General features: G+C 34.6%; 5 protein-coding genes across 6 annotated transcripts; 3 read left to right on the top strand and 2 right to left on the bottom strand.

The window, feature by feature from the left end:
* Nucleotides 1-2,320: 2,320 nt before the first annotated feature.
* LOC140986346 (WAT1-related protein At2g37460-like) lies at nucleotides 2,321-5,219 on the top strand. The gene is made up of 8 exons (XM_073454554.1): nucleotides 2,321-2,526; nucleotides 2,921-3,189; nucleotides 3,439-3,501; nucleotides 3,595-3,711; nucleotides 3,817-4,057; nucleotides 4,145-4,306; nucleotides 4,497-4,648; nucleotides 4,794-5,219. The coding sequence occupies exons 2-8, from the start codon at nucleotides 2,978-2,980 to the stop codon at nucleotides 5,029-5,031; spliced, it is 1,185 nt and encodes a 394-aa protein (XP_073310655.1). The 5' UTR covers nucleotides 2,321-2,526; nucleotides 2,921-2,977; the 3' UTR covers nucleotides 5,032-5,219.
* Nucleotides 5,220-5,593: 374 nt separating this feature from the next.
* On the top strand, nucleotides 5,594-7,164 carry LOC140986364 (uncharacterized). Its single transcript, XM_073454578.1, has one exon. It carries the CDS (start codon nucleotides 5,920-5,922, stop codon nucleotides 6,997-6,999), a length of 1,080 nt encoding a protein of 359 aa, XP_073310679.1. The 5' UTR covers nucleotides 5,594-5,919; the 3' UTR covers nucleotides 7,000-7,164.
* A 412-nt stretch (nucleotides 7,165-7,576) lies between these two features.
* On the bottom strand, nucleotides 7,577-11,821 carry LOC140986353 (diaminopimelate epimerase, chloroplastic-like). The gene is made up of 9 exons (XM_073454566.1): nucleotides 11,454-11,821; nucleotides 10,274-10,441; nucleotides 9,695-9,765; nucleotides 9,338-9,395; nucleotides 8,984-9,163; nucleotides 8,798-8,882; nucleotides 8,494-8,553; nucleotides 8,234-8,307; nucleotides 7,577-8,022 (listed from the first exon to the last, which is right to left on the bottom strand). The coding sequence occupies exons 1-9, from the start codon at nucleotides 11,745-11,747 to the stop codon at nucleotides 7,906-7,908; spliced, it is 1,107 nt and encodes a 368-aa protein (XP_073310667.1). The 5' UTR covers nucleotides 11,748-11,821; the 3' UTR covers nucleotides 7,577-7,905.
* A 382-nt stretch (nucleotides 11,822-12,203) lies between these two features.
* Nucleotides 12,204-14,476, bottom strand: LOC140986333 (large ribosomal subunit protein uL23-like). 2 transcript variants are annotated; one of them, XM_073454541.1, is made up of 4 exons: nucleotides 14,406-14,476; nucleotides 14,260-14,290; nucleotides 13,307-13,673; nucleotides 12,204-12,460 (listed from the first exon to the last, which is right to left on the bottom strand). In XM_073454541.1, exons 2-4 carry the CDS (start codon nucleotides 14,273-14,275, stop codon nucleotides 12,376-12,378), a joined length of 468 nt encoding a protein of 155 aa, XP_073310642.1. In that variant the 5' UTR covers nucleotides 14,276-14,290; nucleotides 14,406-14,476; the 3' UTR covers nucleotides 12,204-12,375. The 2 variants fall into 2 exon arrangements, with proteins under 2 accessions (XP_073310642.1, XP_073310633.1); XM_073454532.1 differs by having other exon boundaries at nucleotides 14,260-14,315; nucleotides 14,406-14,430.
* A 1,860-nt stretch (nucleotides 14,477-16,336) lies between these two features.
* On the top strand, nucleotides 16,337-17,519 carry LOC140964772 (uncharacterized). Its single transcript, XM_073424741.1, has 3 exons — nucleotides 16,337-16,661; nucleotides 16,809-16,914; nucleotides 17,229-17,519. The coding sequence occupies exons 1-3, from the start codon at nucleotides 16,626-16,628 to the stop codon at nucleotides 17,378-17,380; spliced, it is 294 nt and encodes a 97-aa protein (XP_073280842.1). The 5' UTR covers nucleotides 16,337-16,625; the 3' UTR covers nucleotides 17,381-17,519.
* Nucleotides 17,520-24,557: the final 7,038 nt, after the last annotated feature.

Below are 24,557 nucleotides of genomic sequence, written 5' to 3'. Positions count from 1 at the left end.
CATTAATTTAATTTATTTTTTATGTAAAAATGGATGGAAGAACAAACAATTAATTTATTTCTCCAAACAATTTCCCAGAATCTGCGATCAAAATTTCCGAAGTAACGTCAAACCCTTCAAATGTCGCGTAGCAGAAAAAGTACGAGGCGGTACATTAATTCGTCAGCTCGTTCTTTAGAATAGTGGCAGTCACAAAAACAAAAAATTTTAAAAAGAAAAGATAAAAAGATTTTTTGTTTTTATCAAATCTATTTTTTTTATTTTATTCTCAATGATGATATGATTTTGGTGCTCCTTTTTTTATATGATATTTTAATAATGCAAGATACCTGAAAAATTGGAATGCCTACGCACGATTGCACTTGGATTCCACGATAAAAAATTGTCGTCCAAAAATGTAATTATTGTGGAAAAAGTTTCCCAATAATGCGAAATTGTATTTCATGACGGTACGAAACAATAAAAAAAGATACTGAAAATGAAAATTGAGCGCGACGAGCTTCTTGTTTTATGTTGCTCTCAGTGGAAGAGATTTTGCGAAATTGTTGAAGCAATTCTTTTCTTTTAAAAAAGATTGTTGTGTGGCAATAGTTGGTAACCATGTTGATAAGGTGACGATATTCGACAATTAATGGTTGATATAAAATTCAATTTGACATATGTACAACTTTTTTTAAGGATAATGTGTATTTGCATCTTTTTTTACTCTGCTATTTTATCTCGTCAAATTTCAGGTTTAGTCCATCGTCTTTGTTTTTTCTTGTAATTTTAGTTCTTTCTCTTACATGGTATCATTGTGACACTACCATATTATGTGGATGTATGCAATGTTAAATCAATACTTATAGTAGAAAAAAAGACTAAAATTGTTAGAAATTTAAAAATATAATACTAAGACTAAAGATTGAAAACATGGAATAACAGAAAAAGCAAAGATTAGCTAACATGACTTGAATCACAGGTGACACTCCAACAAACCCATCAAATCAATCTCAACATGATTAATGGAGTCCTACTCTTTCAACAATACGAATGCTGGCTTTAAGTACAGATGCTACCAATACACACATGTTAGTGTTACCCTCCGCTCTAGCTTAGCTCAAATTTTTTAATGAAAAATTATTATTAATATTCTATGGATGGACCCACTCCCACTAGGTCCAAACCATATTTGGAAACCCTAACCCATCTCCAACCAAGGTGGAAGGCTTATGACAGTCCCATGTATTCTCCTATAAATACCAGGTTTGAGGTCACTATATTATTTTTCAGTAATACCCTTAGCTGCTTTCATCTCATATCTTCAGTCTCTGACTTGAGCGTCGTAAGGGCTACGCCGGGACACCCTCCCGGCCCCTCTTTTAACGGACTTCTTCGTGATTCAGGCTAAGAGCAAATTCGAAGCCTGCGTCTGGACTAGTGACACTTACTCGAATCGCACCCTAAATTTTCCATGAGTATCAACTATGAAAGTTTTTTTAAAAAAACTCTCCCAAACCCACCTTCTTGTTATCAAGTTCAAGTCCGTCCCAACTTTAATTTTTGGATTCGTCCATGAATACAGAGTAATAAGAGTCTATGTTCACAATAATGGGAAGAAGAGTCAGATTGCAGAGAGATCCATCATCCAAGTGCAGAATATAGTAGAATGTTTGGTGCAATGCTTATGCAGAAAGCATATCGGATTAAAGTTTAAAGACAAAGGGATTCGAGGGCCATAAGTATAAGCGATATGTGTGTTGTATGTGCTAACGCGAAATAAAAGCCAATGACATCACATAAAACAACTCAACTATATATGACATAAATTGTCACAAGGGATTAGCTATTTGAGAATCTAAGAATCAAACTCATCTTTTGAAAATCTTAAAGTTTATGCAACTCATTTTCAATTTGCTTTTTTTTTTTAACGGACATGGTTTGATTAACGAGATAAGATCATAAGATGATATATGATATAAAGATGATAAATTAACGTTTATAAATAGTTATATTATAACTCTAATCTTTTATTAGTCTTGCATGTAACACATCACAAAAATACAAAAGCACAACGGCAATTAATTACTTATGTCACCTCATGCAATTATTTATATGTATATCAAATGGCAACAATCGAGTCAAATTTATACTATAATAGATAAAATATATTTTTGGTTGAGAATAATTCGATCTTGTAGTGGAATGTGATTGAATCAAATAGAGATATCTTACTAAATATATGGAGAATCATTTCTTGATAGATAAGATTTTCATTGTACGAGTTATATCCCATTCTAAGTAGTACATATATACATAATTCAACTACAAAATTAGTTTTGGAGAAAAGAGAATCAAAAATGAAATGAAGGGCATGCACGTACAAAGCCAATTAAAGATCAACAGAGAGCCATGTGGCTGCTTTTAAGTCACCACTTGTCAACTCTACTGCACATATATAAGCTGAATGCTCCTCTTCAATTTTTCACACATTACACAAACTAGTACTGAAGAAAATCAAGGACAGTGTGACAGTAGTTGTTTAAGGTAAACTTGTAATATTCTTGCTCTGTTTTCTTATGTTTTTTGATGTATATATTTCAAGAAAAATGAAATGGTTTATAATGATTTTCAACAAATATATATTTATGAAGTCCCCCCTCCAGAGCAGGGGATAATATATTTTTTATGCATTACAATATGGGTGCCTCTCTCTTTAATTAGGAAAGCTTCATGCAGAACATTAAGTGATGGCTGGCTGGATGATGATTTCTTGTCTATAAATAGTTGGTGTTTTGCATAGGATGAACATAAATTAAAAAAAAAAAAAAAAAACCGTTCGTTTGTCTTCGTTTTTTGCGTGAGGGCTTCATGGGATTTCCATTTCCCCTTTTTGTTACTGTCCCCATGCTTCAGTTATCTTTCTAATGTGTACAAATAGGTGTCAATTTGGGACATAACGAACAGGCAAGGAATCAAGCAGAACTTAAGCTTGACAATGAACATTCAAGTACCAAATGGTAGAAAGCACCTTTTGTTCCAGAAGGCAAAACCATTCCTAGGTGTGATTTTCCTGCAAGCTGGGTTGGCGGGCATGGATATCATCTCCAAAGCTGCGTTGAACGAAGGAATGAGCAATTATGTGTTCGTAGTTTATCGGCATGTCGTTGCCACCGTTGTCATTGCCCCTTTCGCACTTGCTCTAGACAAGTTAATCTCATTCACTTTGTACAACTCTCGCTTTCGATTTCTTTTATGTGAATATGTGTATGTTAAGTAGTGCATTGACGAGCATAGATGATTATACGCTCACAAAATTTCTAGTTTCCCACGTGGTTTAAGTTTCGGCGTCTCTCAAAATATATTAATCGTCCCAAGACTTGATTTTAAGTGTACATCGTCACGATCTTGCGTTGGTTATGGCAAAATTTAAAGGGATCATTATGTGTTGTCCGACAGGAAAATAAGGCCAAAGATGACTACCTCAATATTTGCCAAGATCATGCTTCTCAGTCTGCTGGAGTAAGTTCCATTGGATATGAACTTGAGTTGTTTTTCTTCGTGTGTCATCTGCAATAGTCATCATAACTAAATTCGAGATTTAATAAATAACAGGCCAGTCATAGATCAAAATCTTTACTTCTTGGGAATGAAATACACGACAGCAACTTTTGCGGCTGCCATGGCAAATGTTCTTCCCGCCATTACTTTCGTCATGGCATACATATTCAGGTGAATTTCGTCGTTCAAGTGTCGTAGGATGTTTTGTACAAGTAATTAATTAGCAAAAAAAAGAGAAATGATTTCGTTAAAATCCGTCAAATGCCACATATACAGGCTTGAGAAGATAAGATTAATGAGCATCCGCAGCCAAGCAAAGATAATAGGAACTCTAGCTACTGTTGCAGGAGCCATGATCATGACCTTGGTAGAAGGCCCGAATATTGGTCTGCCATGGACGAAAGAAGGAAGCAGTGATGCACATCAACATGGTCAAGTAAATCTTCAGCATTCAATCAAGGGTGCCATCATGATCACGACCGGATGTTTTAGTTGGGCTTGCTTCATGATATTGCAGGTAACGAAACTATATACATGTTAATTAATATGGACAATTAATGAACTGACCTTTAATCGAAGCCTAAAATTTCCCATGTATTTCTAGGCAATTGTCTTGAAAACGTACCCTGCTGAACTCTCTCTCACTGCTTGGATATGTGTTTTGGGAACTGTGGAGGGCACGGCTGTAGCACTTGTTATGGAGAAGGGTAACTCAGCAGCTTGGTCCATAGCATGGGATACCAAGTTTCTTGCAGCTGTATACAGTGTAAGCAATATCATGGATTGAAATTTCGCATTTGGCGTCTTGAATATTACAATGTTTTCCTGAAACAGTTTTTGAAGTCTTCATGATATTCGATTATCTAGAGTTATAATTCAAGAACTCCACTGAAATATCTTATTTCGACATAAGAAAAACAATTTAGTCTAGAGTCATTGACAATCAAGTATTGCAGGGTATATTCTGTTCCGGTATCGCTTATTATGTTCAAGGAGTTGTAATGAAAGAAAGAGGTCCGGTCTTCGTAACTGCCTTCAGCCCGCTGAGCATGGTCATGGTTGCTGGCCTCAGCTCTTTCATATTGTCCGAGCAAATGTATTTGGGGAGGTAAAACCTCAAACTTTTCCATTTTGTTGGTCTGTACATCTTCATTGGATCTCAAAAGCATTGGTGAGGGAAAAAGGTTTCGCTTGCACAAGTTGTGTGTCCCTAAAAACTATGCTAAACACATTAATTACGTTCTTCTATGCAGAGTCGTCGGCGCAATCGTAATAGTTATCGGCCTTTATTTCGTTGTGTGGGGGAAAAAGAAAGACTACGAGCCCCATTTGATCGCAGAACAGGAGTTCTTACCAACTAAGCAAAGTAAAAATTTGGATGAACAAGGCGACGGGTGTTCAAATTTGGAAGTCGTCGTGGCCACCAATCTATGTGAAGAAGCAAGTAGCCATTCCACGAGACAAACAAGCGAAGAGAATAACAAAAGTTGATGCACCGTAGTTGCAGAGAGAAGCCAAACATTTGTAGAGATCCCAGCTAACAAATTGCCGCGTTCTAACCAAATGGAGTTTTACATTTTCTGTTTGCATCTCAGTAATATACCAGCTCCAAATCATTTCAACAATCGGAGTTTTATATATATATATATCCAGTTAATTTGATAATTTCTTATTTAAGTTTTGAATTTTTCCAAACTCGTTTAATTTCATAAAATAGATAGACGATTCAAAAACATGGGTTCTTTTCTTTTTACAATTTTCAGGAAACATATTTCAAAAATTAAATCACAAAAGTATTTTCAAATCGAGTCTTTTAAGAACACACAACCAAATGCTTCCGATTTTTTTGAAATCTTCTGCTCTAAATAATGAATGCTCTGTTTTATTTCTGCTACAATTTTCTATAATTAAATTAAATTAAATTAAACCAGATATGTATATTATCATAAATTATGTAATGATCCAAATATTTTGCGGTATTAAAACTTAAAAGATTTAAAATTAAAACAATAATTATGGGATAAATTTGATAGGAAAAAAACTAATGAATAACATAAGACGAGCGTGAGGTAAGATGTGGAAAAAGGGGGCACGGTGGTGGTGGTGGTGGTGGTAGCAGGCTTTGTCATTCCAACTCCCACCACCACCACCCACCCCACCTAGCTGCTATTGTGCTCCGCGTGGCTATTACACCCATCCCCCACACACATCCACTCCTCTTTTATCCATATTCATTTATTCTTATCCTGTGCGCCATCCCGGCCTGATCTTGTCCCACATATTTTCTCCGTGGATCGCAGCGTTCCTCCTCTTGCTAACTTGCGCCTCCGCATTGGATCGTATCCAACTATCAGTCTTGATCTATAATATCCTTGCACCATGCCATCCGCCTTGACCGCCGCCGAAGCTGCCGAAGTAACGGTCACGGTAGCTGACACGGCCGCGAAGGCTCCCCGGAGATTCCCACCTCCATGCTGGACCCAAGACGAAACCTTGGTTCTCATCGATGCCTACCGCGAGAGATGGTACGCCCTCCGCCGAGGGTACCTCCGCACGGCGGACTGGGATGCAGTGGCGGAAACCGTGGCCAACCGCTGCCCGGATGCCTCCCCGGCAAAGACCTCCGCGCAGTGCCGCCACAAGATGGAGAAGCTCCGCCAGCGCTACCGTGCAGAGAAACAACGCTCTGTCACCTACCCTTACCGGGCCGGACGCTTCTTTTCTTCTTGGTTTTTCTTCGATTACATGGAGGCTATGGAGAACGGAACCACCCCTCCGGCTGAGTCTCAGAAATCGGGGAATTCGGGTGATGGGATTGACCCTAATCCTTATCCCGATCATAATTCCTTGAAGTCGAAGCTTCAATACAAGAATACCAACGATTCGAGTCCCGATTTTGGATTTTACAGTGGTGTCAAACAGAATAAATTCAATCCAGACACCAAGCTTTCAAATTATTATCCTTCATACCAGGAAGAAGAGGACATGCCTCCGGATGAAAATCCAGTAAATTCCCGATCAAGAAAGCTAATGAATGGAATCCCAAAAAATTTCCCCAAAAACGTAGATTTCGGCAACGGGTTTCATCAAGAAATGCTTCCACCAGGATTAAGAGGCAAAAGAGTTGAGAAAATTCCGACCGGAGAATATTGGGGCAATAGCTTTGTTGCTCCAAGTTACAGAGCCGCGGCCACGGACGGTTTAAAGCTGAGAAGAGATGCGGTGGAGAAGATGGCGGAATCTATTAGTTTCTTAGGGGAAGAGTACATGAAAATGGAACGGGCAAAGATGGAGCTGGCAAGGGAAATGGAGGGGATTAGAAGGGAAATGGAGATGAAGAGGAATGAAATGATACTGGAATCACAGAAAAAGATAGTGGATGCATTTGTTAAAGGATTGTTTGAGATGAAAAGGATCAAGAAAACCAAGTATGGTGATGCAGAAGAGAAATCTCATTGAATAAATATAGATTTTACTCATTTTAGATCGTTTCATGTGACATAGAATATTGATGCATATGCTGATCTGGTTGCAAAGCTGAGATTTCTGCTTATAATGTGTAATGGAATGAGAAAAATAATGTGCCTTTTTTGTACGGATTATTGGACAAAATTCGAGCTTGAATGCCTATTCATGAGCTCGGCTCGCGAGTGCAATCACAGGCGAAAAAATCTTCACTCTCAGCGATAATTGAATATATCTAGCCTCTCCATTAGAGGGCGAGACGGTGTCGATTCGACTCAATGGTTGTTCGTCTCCAAGGTATTTCTCATAAGCTTGACTAATCAAGCCAAGAGTTAACAAAATATTGTGTTCGATAATTATTCCCCTTCGTTTTTTGGTAATCCGTACGTCAATAGTACTTACTACCAAGGGAGAATCCAAGGGGCGAGTATGTTTGACAGGCCCCAGATGTATGCCCAGTGTAGAATCAAAATGATGTGGGGCAAGAAAATTTTGAACTTTGGCAATTCGGTAACTGATTAAGTAAAAGAAAAAATGTAATTGCAAAATGAACTGGATGAAGGCTGTTAGATTCAACGGTAAACTTATCATACATTAGTTGAACGGATCAAGCCTCTTGAGTCTTGACTTGAACTTCTACAGAAATATTAGTTATAATATTAAGAGCACATAATACAAACTAAAAGCAATACTTTTTCAACTAAAACCATAACCTTTGTTCTCTTTATTGTCGAATCAACAAAATGGAACATAACCACAACCCCATGCGTCGCACATCATCAGCAATTAATTTAGCGTGCCATTGGGTAACCCGAAAGAAGAACCAGACATACTTGCTTCATCATCTAAAGAGTCCGGCCATATGACAAAAGCCTACAGTTTAACATGAAGGATTGCCACTTATAAGGGAGCTGATCCATAAAAGACTACTTCGGCTGGCCCGGTCATGTAGACGTGGTTGTCATCTTCTCTCCACTCAATATCCAATGGTCCTCCAGGCAAATCAACTCGACAACTCTGTTTAGTTGAAAACAAAAATGACAAGCATGAGAAATAAACATGTTGCAAGTGGCAACAACACTAAACGTCGTCGCCACCACCCCGAGTGTTCATTCTTAAAGGAACTGAGACTAAATCTGTGTTGTGTAAGTTTGCATGCCGAAAATTAATTCAGGATAATCCAAATTAATAAACTTTAGAACGTGGAAAATTGCAGTTTCGAACTTACTCTCCCAGCACGACCCTCGAGAACTGCAGCAACAACTACAGCACAAGCTCCGGTCCCACAGGCCAGAGTTGCACCTGCAAAAAAACAAAGAACTACTACTTCAAAATGTCGAAGGATAAAAGGGGACTAAGCATGTGGGAAGACTGATATGGAAAGTCGATGATTCTAAATTTGTAATTGAAAAGATAGAAATTGTGCCTGCATATGCATAAGCAGTTAAAATGAAAGTCTGAATATAAAGGTACAAAGAACATATGAACCTGCTCCACGTTCCCAAACTCGCATTTTAAGGTGACTTGGTGAGAAGACTTGAACAAATTCTGTAATACGACAGGGCAAAGTATTACAATGTAGCGACACATAAATGTAACAGTTTTAAAATCATGGACAACAAGGACATATGAGACCAGCTCGTTTTATTTTCTCCAAATATAGCCCGCCAAGTACAACCGTAACAGGTATTCATTTGATCTAGTATGCTAAAAATTAAGCAAGTATACGGGCTAATAGAAATACAACATGAAACAAATCTCTGCTAGTAGTGGCAGACTCAATTCACCGTACCTGTGTTTGTTCGGGCAGGGAACATTTCGTTATGTTCAAATTTGGGGCCGACTTGTGCTAAATTGAGTTCATCGACTTGTAAATCCTGTGCCATTAAAAGTAATCGGGAAGAGGAAGCAAGAAACGGAACAGCTATGCATCACTGAGCATATGAGCAGGTTACAAGTGAAGGTAATAAATAAATACCTTGATCGCTTCTGTACCGAAAGTGACACAATGAGGATTTCCCATGCTAACACAAGTAACATTCCAGCTTACCCCATCTACATCTAATTTTGCTTTAACAACAGACTGATTTTTATTTGGAGGTAATTTGGTAGGAACTTGTGATCCCTTCAGAATCGGCTCACCCATATCAACTGTGACCTGATTTTTTTTAATAAATGCTGACTAAATTAGTTAAAGTAATGATGCCAAAAAATCTATTCATAGAATAAAAACGTAAGGTTTTGCAAGTAAAATGTTCACTTATTTTCTATACTATTTACAACCCACCAAAACTCAAATAGCAGAATGTGAGGTATAAAATTCAAAAAGTACCTTTCCATCTTCTTGAATTTCGGGAACGATTAAGCCAGCACCAGTATGCACAGTGAAGCTACAAGACCAAACAATAAATTCATTTACATAAGGGTACACACACAGATATATAGAGAGAGATGGCTAAATAAAAATAACAAAGGGAGTCTACGGCTTAAATTAAACTTTCCGAAAATTTCAATATACTGCATGGAATTCATTTATCCACAAAAATAGTAACATAATGATCAAGGTCAACTTAAAATTCATAGATACCATAAGAAACCAGCATAATTTAAGGTAATAAATTAGAAGGAAAGGAAGTTTATAGGAAAATGTAATTTTTTTTTAACCAAAAAAATAAAGGGTTTTTCAAACCTCTGCTTCCCATGTAGATTTTCAAGCTCTGCTATATATCTGGCAAAACATCGAACTCCATTACCACACATCTGACAACAAAACAAAAGGTTGCCTTATAAGCATTTTCTTTAACAAAGATGAAGATGCCAAGTTATAGGAAAAGATAAAACAGAATGAATTTCTACACGCATAATTTCCCTTAATGAACCAATGGGATCAAATATCTATTACAATTGCTTCAAGAAAAGGAACTAACAGGGAAAGTGATACTAATGGACTCTTGTTTGATAGTCCTCCGTCTTCGAATGTTAAGCTAACAAAAAAGTCCTCCATAAGCCTTCCGTTCTTAGTTGGGAGACTTTTGAAAGTGGTAATTCATAGAATATCTCATATTCCTTTACCATTAAATAACTTCAGATGCACTTAGTTTGGAAACACTAAAATATTGTTTCTAAAGCAAATGTTAAGTAAAAACACTTCTTCTTTTTTTTATGCCATTTGATCCAATGCTTAGAGAAAAAATAATACCATCATCATTCTGCATACAATAAAAAGGAAGCGGCAATAGACAAGTTAATTTAAATAAAAAATGATTACCTCTGGTTCACTACCGTCAGAATTAAAGATCCTCATGGTATAATCAGTTCCATTAATACCGGGCATTACAAATATCACCCCGTCAGCTCCGACGCCAAAGTTTCTGTCACACAATTTCGCTGCTTGCTCAGGAGTAATTTTGGGCTCTACTGTATCCCGATTATCTACCTATTGAATTGGTACTCACGGACAATGACAATTAGAAGCGTAACCAACAAGTCCTAGAACTACATCGATTATCAAACGTGCGTAAAGTGCACATGTACAAAATAATAAATTAAAACTAACAATAAAGCATATAATAACTCGCAAGTACTGCATGCATTATTGGCTTTATGTGAAGCTAAAAAAATATAAAAATAAACTACGGAATTTCCTCTTGATGGCTTAGATCTTTAAAATATTTTTCAATTTAATAACACAAAATGAACTGAAAGAATAAAGCTCTCAGATCATTTTTTAACTCAATCACTGCAGAAATTCTTTTACACATTCATCTTTGGTCAAGTCCAATTGTCATCCTGTATTCGAAGATAGTCAATAGGGATTCATTGTCACCACACCCAGTGTAAATGAAGAAAGAACGATAGAATCAGATATATGAAAATGCCAGCTCAATTTAATGATCCCGTGAAAGTGAAGCCTTAAACAAAGAAATTACAGAAAGACAACCACTGCCGCACAGATATGACCTTGCCTCTCATCAAAATATTGATGAGTTTTGAGCCTATCTTTATGCATTTACGAATTTGGCTTTGAGATAGAGATAACTTTGAAATAAAGATAAAAAATTTCCTGGTACATTCACTACCATCTCTATATGGATATTTCAGAAAATTAATATTATAAAGTAAGCGTAAAATTTCCATCAAGTATGTCAAACATTCAATGAAAATCAAAGAAAGATAGATTATATATCACCAGGTACTCTATCAAGTCAACAGATAGTCAACATGTAAGAGGAAGACCAATACGGGATGACCTAGCATTGCCCAAAATTTTGATCATTGATCCTAAGAAGTATTGAGCACCTCAGCAACAAATTAACATCATAAATTTTATTTCCAAAACTATACCAGTAAAAAGCTTCAACCTTTCTATTCAACTTATTACAGATATTCACATCAAAATCAATAGGATTAAAAAAATAGTCCGCATTTCGCACAGATGTATAACTTACCAATATGAAATCATTGCCGAGTCCATGATACTTGACGAAATGAAGGATTCCGCTTTCTTTATGATCAAGAAACGACGTAGGAGAGTTCTTCTCGGGGATCTCAACGCTCATAGCAGAGATAACGCGGAAATTATGTTTGTTTGGGGCAGAGGAAATGGTGTTTGAATTCAGAATGTTAGGTTTCTGAATCGACGACGACAACCGCAAGAAGTTGAAAGAAAGGTGAGAGGAGTACGAGAGCGGGCTGCGGTTGGCGGCGGCAAACGGCAGCGTTGAGGCGGCGGCGATAGCCATTCGCGTCGGCGAGTTGTTGGAGAGCGAGAAAAGGCTTATGAGTCAAATGGCAAATTTAAAAGCTTATATTTGTTTAATCATTTCGATTTTTTGGTTTTGGTTAAACCAATTGAATAATATAAACTTTAAAAATTTATTTGATTAATCATTTAATTTTTTACAAATTTTGTTCATTTTATTAGTATTTCAAAATGGTTTCATCTTTATACTACAAATATTGGTTTATCTTACATAAAATTCTATCAAGACTTGAGTTTTTTCTTTCACCTTAAGATAGCGTATGTTTGAAACATGTATTAAGCCTCGTCTACTCAAAATTGTTTACCGTCTGTACAATACATCGTTACGATAACAGAGTTCATGATTCTTTCGCTAAATAAATAAAATTCCTGTATATTTATATAGTCTTAATTAATTAATTAATAATTAACACTTGATCATCAGCAAAGAAGGATCCTAAAACATGATAAATAATTATTAAAACTAATAGAAGGCCAACGCGAGTTACCATATCTGATTCTCCAACGTCTAAATGAAAACAATAGATGGTTCTGCATTAAAATTCACATAATTCAAAGTGACCATTGAACAAACAAAAACACAAAACTTGGGGGGATTCGGAGATTGTTTAGATAATCCCAATTTTGTTGGCGACGTCCAAAGCATCGTAGTCCGGAGTCAATCTAACATATGCCTTCTTGGTTCCGTCCGGCCTGAAACAAAAGAAAAAACAATCATTAGATGTACAAGAAGGCATGTGTTAACTCGTTTACAAAAGCCAAGCGATAAGTAGGAGGCAACATATAATCAGGTGAGTCATAATTGTAACAAAAACCAAAATATGATACAAATTGGAGCAAGACGAGTCAGATAGTTTAGATTTTGGAAACTATTAACACGGATGAAAACATTTAGAAGGTGCCGCGCTCTGCATCCAATAACTCACAAACAATACTTCTCTGCCACGCCCTGATTGGTTTATCACTGTTAGATCATGAAACAAAAGGACCCTCGATATTTTTATCATCCAAGGACTATCCATCCATCACAAGATAAGTGATTAAGGTATGAACCATGATTCCATTAAAAGCATTCAAATGATTATATAGCGAAAAGCAGGACCCAATTAATTTTTAGCATCCAAGGATTGTCCATCCACAAAATAAAATTGATGATCAACATAGCAATCATAAACCATAATTCCGTTGAAGCATTCAAAAGAGTATTCTCAAACCAAATTCCATATCTTCAGAAATCGTACAGAGTGATTTCATAATTGGGTAAATTTAGAAATAAGAACAAAATGTCCATCGGTTTTGGTATATTTATGTCTGTCAGCTTATTTTTGAAAGGTTCTTTCTTAGCAAGGATTTGCCAGCAATTCTTAAAAAACCAATGACTAATTTATGTCAAAGGCAGGAAAACTTCAGATACATTCAAACCATGGGTGTAATACAATATGATGAAACAAGTAAGAGAACACTGATTCTTCAATTACGGTTACAAGAAAAACTGCATAAGATGAAGCTAGCAGAAAAATCAATCAAATCAGTGAATACCTGATAAGAGTGTTGACTTTCTTGGTCTGAATGTCGTACATTTTCTTGACTGCATCCTTGATCTTTTTCTTGTCAGCACGAATGTCAACAATGAATACAAGAGTGTTGTTATCTTCGATTTTCTTCATTGCAGACTCAGTGGTGAGTGGATATTTCAGAATCTGGTAATGGTCAAGCTTGTTGCGGGGAGGGGCACTAATACGTGGATATTTGGGATTTCTGTCCTGCTTCAATGTCCTTGGTCGATGAAATGTAACTTTTGTGCGTATCTTTTTGGACTTCTTCTTAAAGGTTGTTGAACCTGATTTCACAGCTTTTGAAGTTTTCAAGGCTTGAGCCTTTGGGTCTGGCTTTTTCGCAGCATCAGCTGCACATAAATGCAAAGGTAAAACTATCAACAAAAAAACAGCCATCCTCAACATTCCATTAAATTAAAATCACATTCCTCAAGGCAAGGATTAAAAAATGAGAGACATAACATCCAAATTAATACATAAAAATTGATCTTAAATAAGAAAACCAACCCATAAATGCTACCTACAGCCACTGACATCAAACTGATGCAGCATATTATTTTTTTCATTAATAAACATGCACAATAACAGGAAGCAAATATTGGTCTCAGTGCCCAATCAAGGTTGAGGGCCTCAAAGGTAAATGCAAAATTTAAAGACCCAGTTCTTATAGTTCCTAAAAAGTAAACTTCATGGGGGGTTTCCTCAACCAAATGTTAATATTCTCAGTAATCATTGCCACTTCGACAATAAATACAAATCGTTAAACACCAATCAATTTACACGAATCTCAAACGAAAACATTACAGTGATCCTGGTAAACGCGGAAAGCTATTGCAACGTTCCGGTAAACATAGCGGACGCAAAAATTGAATCTTACAATGCACAATTTATACTATTTCAGAAACAGCAATTCATTAAATCTGGATAAACACGAACCTTTAGCGGGAGCCATTTAGCGACACCTTACCTGCAAAATCAATCGATCGATAAACCTAGAATTCGAAAATCAGTGTAAAATCACAGGCGTGAAGCAGAAAAATTAATTCGAATTCGAAAGAAATGCGTAAGCGAGAAGAGCGTACCTGATCTAGAGAACAGCGGGTTTAGGGTTTTTGGAGGCGGAGTTGAATCGAGTGATTTATACCACTGTGGCGCACGAGCTGTCCACGTGACCTTCTTAACATTTATTGTTTTAATCTTTATTTATAAATAAATAATTTATGCGCATTTTAAAAACCACAATTCTCCAGTTTCATATTATTAATATATAATAGTTTTAAAATTTGCTTAAAATATTTATTACAAATTTTAACTGTAATTAATTATTCATTAATCACTTTTGTATTACTCATATTATTATAAAATCTAATGTGTTCAATACATAAATTATTCAGTTTAAATATTTTTTTAAAAAAAAATCTATGTGAGAAAGTCTCATTGGTCAACTTTGTTGGGCGGATTTTCAATCTAATCTCATAATACCCATGAAAATTATTACTTTTTACGTTCAAGTATTATTTAACACTGCAAAAGATATAATTTTTTTTGTTTGTCATGTAAAAAATAATAAATATTATGAAATATAAGTTAATTGAAATTAATTTTTTTATTTTATTTTAAAAATATTATTTTTCATTGTATTTATTAACCAAGTCGACTGAATTAGATCGATCTGACCATTGCACAGAGGGTGGATACGAGACCTACTCAAAAACAAGTTGCATGATTCATAACTTTCGTAACATGTTTTTTTAATTTAATTTAATCATATAAATGGGGAAATAAATTTAATTGATAAAAAAATTTAAAATAATTTTTATTATAGTTCAAGAAGAAACTGGAGCGACATAAGGCTCGGTCCAAACCAACCCGCAACTATTGGGCCTCTTAAGCAGCTAAAGCCCATGTAACATTTACCTCGACTGATCAAGTTTTCCCGATCCCCGCCGAACTTAAAAAGGGCTAAAATATTTATTTTTTCATAATAATGATATATATTTATATAATAATTAACATGTAAAAGAATTTAATTGTAGGTTTTTAAAATCTACTAGGAAAAACCCATTTTAAATATGATATATGGTAACCTCGTGCTTTGATTAACCGTACGGCTTGACGGATTCGAATCGCAGTTATATTATTTAACTACAAATGTATTATATCGAGCATGTGAGGTGTGTACCTCAAGAAATGATCAGACAACTGATGCTAAACAAATCCAAATACTTGACATAAACTTCTCTCATAAAAGAGAGATGCTTGGGTTCTAAATCTAAGTAATTGTTATTCGGATTTAGATCTAACTCAACCCAAAAAGTTAGCTCAAGAAAGAAGATTGTTCAAGTATCAATATTAACATGGTATCAGAGCACGGATCTGCCCTTATGTGTTGGGCTGCTCATAGTTGAGCAACTTGTAAAATTCACGCTATAAATGTTTATTTTTGGAAGTGAGAATGATATGTTAAGATGTCTTACATCACTTTGATAAAAGCTTGTTACAAGTTTACTTGGGCTTGCTGTATAAATAATTATATTAATCTCTTCTGATAATTTTCAAACGACACTGAAGAATTTTTCAGTTCATTTCTTCGCAGTTAAACAACAGTACCCCCCACCCAAGTTGGACTAAATAAAAGAGAAATTTATTTAGAAAAAAAAATACTAAAAATTAGATTATTTATTACAAATTAATTTAGCAGAGCAAAGTCGTCACGGCGATTCCACCTCCCGCTGGGTTCAAACCTTTGGGTCGTTTTACAATAATAACTTGCATATAATCGACCTTGCCCTTGATTTGGACCTTTCTTAAAAAAGCCTGAAATAAAGGATCCGATTGGGCTTCACGGTTCCATGGGCCCACTAATCACGTGAAGTGGTCGACTGTATATTTTAAGAAGAGTCGCCGAGGTGGTTAGTACTAAAATCTACCCAATCTCCTCCCAACCAATCAGCTATCAGCTCCCACGTGGGACTACTGCTCTGGTCCCCACCCTTATTATTAATATTTTCATTAAAATATATTATTCTCAACAAATGCGGTTGCCCTATTATGGCTTCGTTCCTGTCTATTATTATGTATGAAACAATATATAATGTCAACATCATCGTTCATTCTTTGTTTTTTCATATTCCAACGTTTTCAACATCTGGGGTTCCATTAATGCAGGTTTTTGGAGGTATTTTAATTTCTGTAACCCCATCATTTCCGATATTTCTAAATTTTCTCACCAGTCACCAACCCTTCTTCTCGATCTCGATCAAGAAAAAGATTTGATTAAAATTTTGTGCAAGAACTCGATCATGGCATCAGACTCTTCTGCTCAATACATCCACACGGTAAGCTACTCTTTTTCTTTGTATTTGATGGGATTATGAAGTTCAAAGAAAAACAAATATATATATTCAGATTTGCTTTTCTTCCAAATTTAAATTTGGTGGATCGGTACTTATTTCTCATGTGGTCTTTGATATATATATATATAGGTACAACACTTGATAGAGAAGTGCATAACTTTCAACATGAGCAAAGAAGAATGCATGGAAGCACTCTCCAAACATGCAAATATCCAGCCAGTCATTACTTCCACAGGTTAATACTTTATTTTTCAAATTTATATATATTATTTAAAAGGCACCATGTGGTGAGAGCACATTATACGCCCGGCGAGCCGGTAAGAAATCAATTTCTTATAGCAACTACGTCGTATCTGTTATATTATTATACAATATTACAAATTTATTTATATTTATCTTGATTTTTTACAATAAAACAATATATGAAAGTAGAAGATATGAATGGCATAAAATGACCCCATATGTGTTGTTGAAGGAAATCATATCATATATGCTTGAACAAAATAGTAACAAATGTAATTAAAAAAAACGTGTTTTAAAATATTGTAGTGTGGAAGGAGCTAGAGAAAGAGAATAAAGAGTTCTTTGAAGCCTACACCAAGAAAAGAGAGGAAAACACATCTGAAGTAACAGAGACAACTCGGAGACTCCACGACATACTATTGGATTCTTCTGAGAAAGAAACAAAAGATGGGGAATGAGTCGATCGAGTATATATTAATTAGTACAACGTTGTATTAAGGTGGATTTTACTGCTAGATGGCTAAATATCATCATATATTCGACCAAATTCTAGATTGTAAATCTTTGAAGATTAATTGAATCCCAACTTTTGATTTAGGTTATAAATTTCATATATAATATTGTCATTTGACNTTTTTTTTTTTTTTTTTTTTTTTTTTTTTTTTTTTTTTTCATTTTCTGTCGTTTGTTTTTACGGATGAAGATTGCAACTGTGATAATGTTCACAATTTCAAGAATCTTTTTTGAATATTTTAAATATCTACTAAAAAAAATTGATATAATGGATCTTGATAGGAAATTTTGTCACATCTTCAATCCATTTTCTTTTTTTTAAGTATTTCGACCTAATAGAAAGAGGAGCGTGGGAGGGTAAGCGTTAATGTGTTAAGTGGGTGTGGGTTGGTGAAGCACGTGTGTCTTTTCCACATTAGGGTCTGGTCAAAATTGGCCACATATTATTTAGATTTTATTATACTTAAAATGAAATTATTCAATTCAGTATTTGCACAGCTGCAAAATAATTGGTAAGTTTTTATGAGACGGTCTCACGAATTTTTATCTGTGAGATGGGTCAACTCTACCGATATTTACAATAAAAAGTAATAATATTGGTATAAAAAGTAATATTTTTCATTGATAACTTAAATAAGAGTTATGTCTCACAAAATACGATATGTGAGACCGTCTCTCACAAATTTTTTCCTAAATTCAATTACACAACACGTAGAGATATTTAGTTGTTGAACGTGATTTGATCTTTTACGAAGAGACAAAATAATGAATATCATTCGAATTTTGTCAACCAACCGCCAACTATTGGTCGAGATTAATTTGAGGTTGAGATATATGTGTATTGGTCGAGATAAATTTTTCCACACCTAAATTTGAGGTTGAGATATAAGTGTATTTTATGAATATAAAATTGGTTTATTAATCAATTAAGTTTTTATTCTGTCACCTTTATTTTATTTCTCAAGCATTACAATTAATTAATTCATTTTCTCAGAATTTTTGTTTCCTCCGATACATATATTAAATTATGCGAAGATTACTGATATCAACACAAATTTTTGTACCTTTTTGGTCATATTCACCAACGAATTAGAAATTTGTAGTCCCAAGAAAGAGCAAAGGAGAAATATTTATATTGTATTACACAAGAAATATAAAGAAAGATACGAGATTGTTCAGTGGTCAAGTAGACCACTAATTATATATATATATTTTCAATAATTCTGGATGAATTTTAAAAAATTTCAATTTAAAGAGAATCGTCCCTTCAAGTAATATGAATTATTGGCCAATAAAATAAGCAATAAAAAATGTTTTGTTCTGCTCCGTACAAGATTTTTGTTACACGATATGTTTAGGGATAATAATTCAATCATATACGAGATGACAAAAATTTATGTGAGACGGTCTCACGGGTCGTATTTTATGAGACGGATCTCTTATTTAGGTCATCCATAGAAAAATATTACTTTTTATGTTAATAATATTACTTTTTATTGTGAATATCGGTAGGATTGACCCGTCTTACAGATAAAGATTCATGATATCGTCTCACAAGAGACCTACTAATACAAGATTATTTACTTGTAAAATAAATATAGTTAATTCCCAGTTATACTAACATATATTTGTGTAGCAAGCTAGAAATGTCGTGGATATAATCAAGTGACTTAGATCTTTTTAGTTTGTTTAAATATTAAGTAAAGTTCTTGTATTATTCTATACACGGAGTCAGGAAAACAAACTTAAGAAATTAAAAAATATAATAAAAATTTCATATTTCATTTTCTATCATGTTCTTTAATGTATAAAGTTGACTATGATCTAAAGGGGGGCTTCAATGCAAAAATATTCAAAAAAATTAATAATTTTTTTGAAGATTTGAAACATATACTATCAATTAACGAATCTTGATAGGAAACTTTGATATATATCTTCAATCAATCCATTTTGTTGCTGTAAATTTGGTGGTGTATGAAGTATTTTGTGGTGGAAATAATGTTATATTCTATATCTACACATGTATACTTACTATATTACTAAGGCTGAGTTCATTAGAGTAATTAATTTGGCATGGCATTTCACACAAAAGAACTTTTCAATTCTATCCTAACATTCTATATAAATAGAGATTTTATTTTTTTTACTAGTAATTTTAACATATCTCATCAATCTTTTTTTACATTTCTCTCAAAAATTTCTAAATATTTGGTAAATCAATTTTTAGTTATTTAATCATTATTTAAATTATTTGAAAAATAAAAATATGTTATACATAACCAAATAAACATATATTAAATATAACGTGTTCCTAGTTAACGCGTGTGCCACGTCATTAGTCATTATTAATTTTCAGCAAAATAAATAATCACGTTTTGTAAGACGAATTTTCCACTCGACCCGGTCCATGAAACAATATTAATTTTTATGTAAAAAATATTACTTTTTTTTTATAAATATAGATTGGGTCATCCTGTCGATATAGATTTGTGATATCGTCTCACATTAAAATTACTCATAAATAATTTGTGGGTAAACATGCATATAAAATAAGGTACGTAAACAAATAATAATGAAAGAATAAAATAAGATATATATTTAAGGGGAAGTTTGTGAAAAATCCCCAATCAAAATATTTCTTTGGGTTCACTCCCTACCCACAAAATTGTGGTACTATGTCATACAAAATGTGGTACACTTCATGTGAAGATGTGGTACACTTCATGTGGAAATGTGGTACTAAAAAAGTACCCAGAGACTGAACACAAAAAAAATCTACGGCTGGGGACTGAAGGCCAATTTCCCGTTTTAAAAATTATCTCTTAAAAATAAAACTCGGCTTTCACGAAGTTCCTAGCGGCATCTACGCAGTTGGTGTTTCCAAACCCTGATAATACCAGCAAAAAGATTGCAGACACCACATCGTAAGGCTATGTTTGGTGTGTAGGAAAGGATAAATAATTGGATTGATGACAAAAATCAAAGTAAGGATATATAATATGTTGTGATAAGACATGTTTTGTTTGGTAAGATTTTAATGAGTATGATAAATTTTACATTTTATGTTGTTGAGACAAAAATACCCTAAATTAGTATTTATGACAATTTGGTATATAAAATGATATTTGTAGCAGTGTTTTCAAAACCGTGTTTTCAGCTGTTAATAAATAAATATTTTATAAAATTTTAAATTATAGATTAAGTATTTATTTGACAATTTATTTTTTTAATAAAAATTAATATGATTTTGCATTTTATCTCAATTTTAATATTGAGCCCAATTTCAAAACCAGACTTTAAAGCCCAAGTGCCCGAAAAAACATGAATTTTAATTTCAAAATATACAAAAAATAAATGCAAAATAAATTAAAGCCCAAGTACTAGAGAAAACACTCTTCTTAAAATTCTAAATCTCGCTTGTAGATACTTTCGGGGTAAAATTAGTAATTTATGTTATATTTTAGAAATTAGATTGGCAATCCTCCCAAAACAATGGGGTGCCTTTTCACCAAATAGGTTTTTTTTATCATGTGCTTCTTGATTAATTGAGTCCATAAAAAATGAGACAAACATGAGTTTATCAATCTATCATTTGCTTATCACCCATACAAAACATACCCTAAGTAATCTTCATCTACTTGACTTCTTCACTGAAAATTTGTGATCACTTATGCAGAAGAAATCAGTACTTATATGGCATAATATCATTTTTATGGAAAGTTGTATCTAATTGGAAATTAGAATAAGATTTTTTAAATTTGGTTTTAGTGGAATATTTTAGTCAACCAACTACTAAGTTTATATATACGATCTACTTTTTTTTAAAAAAAATTGTTTAAATTTCTCAGTAGATTCGGTTTTTAATAAAAAAATTTGACTTAATTTTTCTTGCATCATCATCATTGATACACGTGTAAAGGCCTGGGTCATCATTGACCCGAGATATCAATTGGAAAGCCCAGATCAGAAGCCAGCTTCCCGGGAACTTCACTTCTTCCCGGACACTTCTCCTCTTCCCGGGCAGTTATCATAGCCCGGGCTCTCATACAAGCACCCGGGTAACCGACTACCCGGGCCACCTCGAGAATTGAACCACACTCGAGTATGATTGGTACAGGCAGTCTAATCTGTCAGAGCAACTTGGGTTTGGAGTGTCCTAGAAGTCATCAGAAGCTAGAGTATGGACAGTCGACTTGCCATACTTAGTAGGTGGCGCTGGAATCGAGGTAACTACCCATTTTCTACTATAAATAGTAGGTATACTTCTCATTTCATGATTCTGAAATCTTGATTCCCAAGCATACATATTTTTTCTTAAATATTGCTTGTGTTCATCTTCAAACCTGCTGACTTTAGCATCGGAGTGGCTACGTCGGACACCCCTGCGGCGTCCATTCACGAGTTCATTTCCTTGTTTGCAGGTGCTATTGAAGCCATTATCTTCACTCAAATTCACAAACATTATAAATTATTGACTTGACCCGTTGAAGCTCTTTACCCGGCTCATCCATTTCAGCGAGTTCACATCAATCATCATGTCTTTATATTTCACATGTTTCGAGTGTGCAATTAAAATGATATATGACGTTATTAATTCATGAGGTTTGCTTTGTGTCTTTGATTAGCAATGAATATGAATGGCAACGGGCTGGGTTCCATATTAAACCCGACATGTTTGGGTTGGGTTAAATTCGGTGAAACAGGTCCACAAGCGGGTCCGAGACGGGTAGATTGATAGATTATAATATATAGAAGGTACGAGTAACAGACTTCGTTGGAGGGTGATTACTATATTGCATAAGAAGATTTGCATTTGGGGAGGTAATATAGGAAGTTCCACTAAATTTGCATGCATGCATTTGTATAATATGTAAATGTATGTATCGATAAAAATTATAAGAATTTAGAAAAATGGAACTCGATTAACATTCAACGATGCACGGGAAGATTGCAGGGAAACGATCAATACATTAAAGTATAAATGATGTTATGCATAAGCCATAGCCAATTAGAATTTAATTCCATTATTGGCATAAGGAGCTAGAGTGATTAATAGGGATGAGAATCAGGGAAGGGGATCGTCCAGCGGCGGCTGCAGGATGGGCGGCGCCGTGTCGTGGCCTAATTTTGACGGTCCTTCCGGAGGAATTGGTCCTTTCGGGAGGATTCCAAATGTAAACTTGTCGACTTTTCTAATGTTCCTTGTGGCATCTGCGCAGTTGGTGTTGCCAAATCCTAATAAAACCAGTAAAAGGATTTGCAGAGACCACAACGGAAGTAAGTTTCATCTTCTATACCGTTGTTTCTGCAATTTTTGCTGAAAATTTGTGGTCACTTATGCAGAAAAGATCAGTATTTATATATGTGGCGCATAATATCATTTGTACTGAAATTTATATTTACTCGAAATTAGGATGAGATTTTTTGAAATTTGGTTAAAGTCAGAGATTTAATAACTTTTTAAATAATCAACTTTTGTACAGTTGGTAGATTCTCATCTAATTCTGTAGAATCTCACATAATTATAAGAGATTTTCATAGATGATTTACTTTGGAAGATATGCGTAGACATTTAAAATAATTTTGTGTATTTATATATGTGGCATGCATGCATAATATCATTTGTATGGAAAGTTATATTTACTGATTTTTGAAATTCGGTCAAAGTCAGAGATTTAATAATAACTTTTAAAATAATCAACTCCTGTGCATTTGATAGATTCTCATCTATTATCAATAGAATCTCACATAATATATTATAAAATTTTTGACTTGTAATATGTATCATATTATCAATTTGACCAAAACAGCGACAAATTAAAAGGTAGTTTTTCAAAACCGAACTTTGAAAACTCAATGAGTCGTGTCCTTCGAACTCATCCAACTCCGGGTCACCTCTTCCCCGAGTGATAAGACCGGTGAGGCACCAGAATAGCAGTTATATCCGCCCACTTTGCAGGACCTAGCGGCGGTGTGGAAAATACTTTATGACCGTACTAATCCGCATCTAGTTAAGATAATGTATTTAGAGCACGATCTTCGATTATCCTACCCGAGAAGATTAGAAGTCCTAATGTACTTGAAAGTAAATATGTGAGATTCTGTAGACAGGAATGCACATGCAAATCGTCATCCAGAATAAATCCAGATATACAAAGATCTGTCTCATATCTGATACGTATCAGTGCAAATCAAGTAACATGTACTATTTGAAGGAACTTTCGTAACATCCAAAATAATTATTAATCTTCATTCTCTGAATACAAGAAGAAAACAATGCACCATCTATACCGGAGTTAGTTACTCTAATGTGTTCGCTCTTAACTATTATCATTAATAGACATACCAAAATTTTTATAAATACTCTTGACTATTTAACACTCAACAACACACGAAAAGATTGCAAGGAATTTATCTATTCATCAAAGCAATATGTTATTATTGTTGAGAAAAATCTCTTAGCTTCCACACAGGTAATATATGGAGATGAAACAAGAAAACTAAATAAGTACGGAAATAATTCGATCTTTGATATTGGCACCCTATATGAGATTGTTATCGGGTTTTTCTAATGCAAATAGCCCGCAAGCGTTCTCCATTATTTAAAAATGAAATCTAATCGTGAATATTGGATATTTGTCGTCGTCGTTTGAATTTCTAAGTGTTCTCCATTATTTACCAATATATATATATATATTTGAAACACCGTTTCCAACGCAACTTTTTGATCGAAGTATAACCAATGCATCCCTTGAATTGGTCGAAACTTTTGAATTCAAAGCATGATATAGCCAAAGCATAGAATAGCGAGAGAAAGATTACAAATTAGAAAAGCTTAATAACTAAGTTACTAAACAGCTAGCCCGTCAACAGATGTCATTTTTGGGCATAAGGGTGCTCTTATTAATTTCACTTTACTCCTTGTGTGAACAACATAAGAAAGGAGATTAATGGTGATAAAAATCAGCCGGAGGTGCTTCGGCTACGGTGCGTGGCGGGTACGGCGGAAAGTTGCTCCCGGTCGAAGGTCCAGATGGCGGAATAGGTACTCCTTTTGGGAGGATCCCAAATGTAAACTTCAGGGTTTTTCCCATCCTCACGGCCTCTGCGCAGTTGGTGTTT

This window comes from Primulina huaijiensis, chromosome 1 (assembly GCF_012295235.1).
Source record: "Primulina huaijiensis isolate GDHJ02 chromosome 1, ASM1229523v2, whole genome shotgun sequence".
NCBI classification, from domain to species: Eukaryota; Viridiplantae; Streptophyta; class Magnoliopsida; order Lamiales; family Gesneriaceae; genus Primulina; species Primulina huaijiensis.
This window is presented reverse-complemented; position numbering and strand designations above follow the sequence as displayed.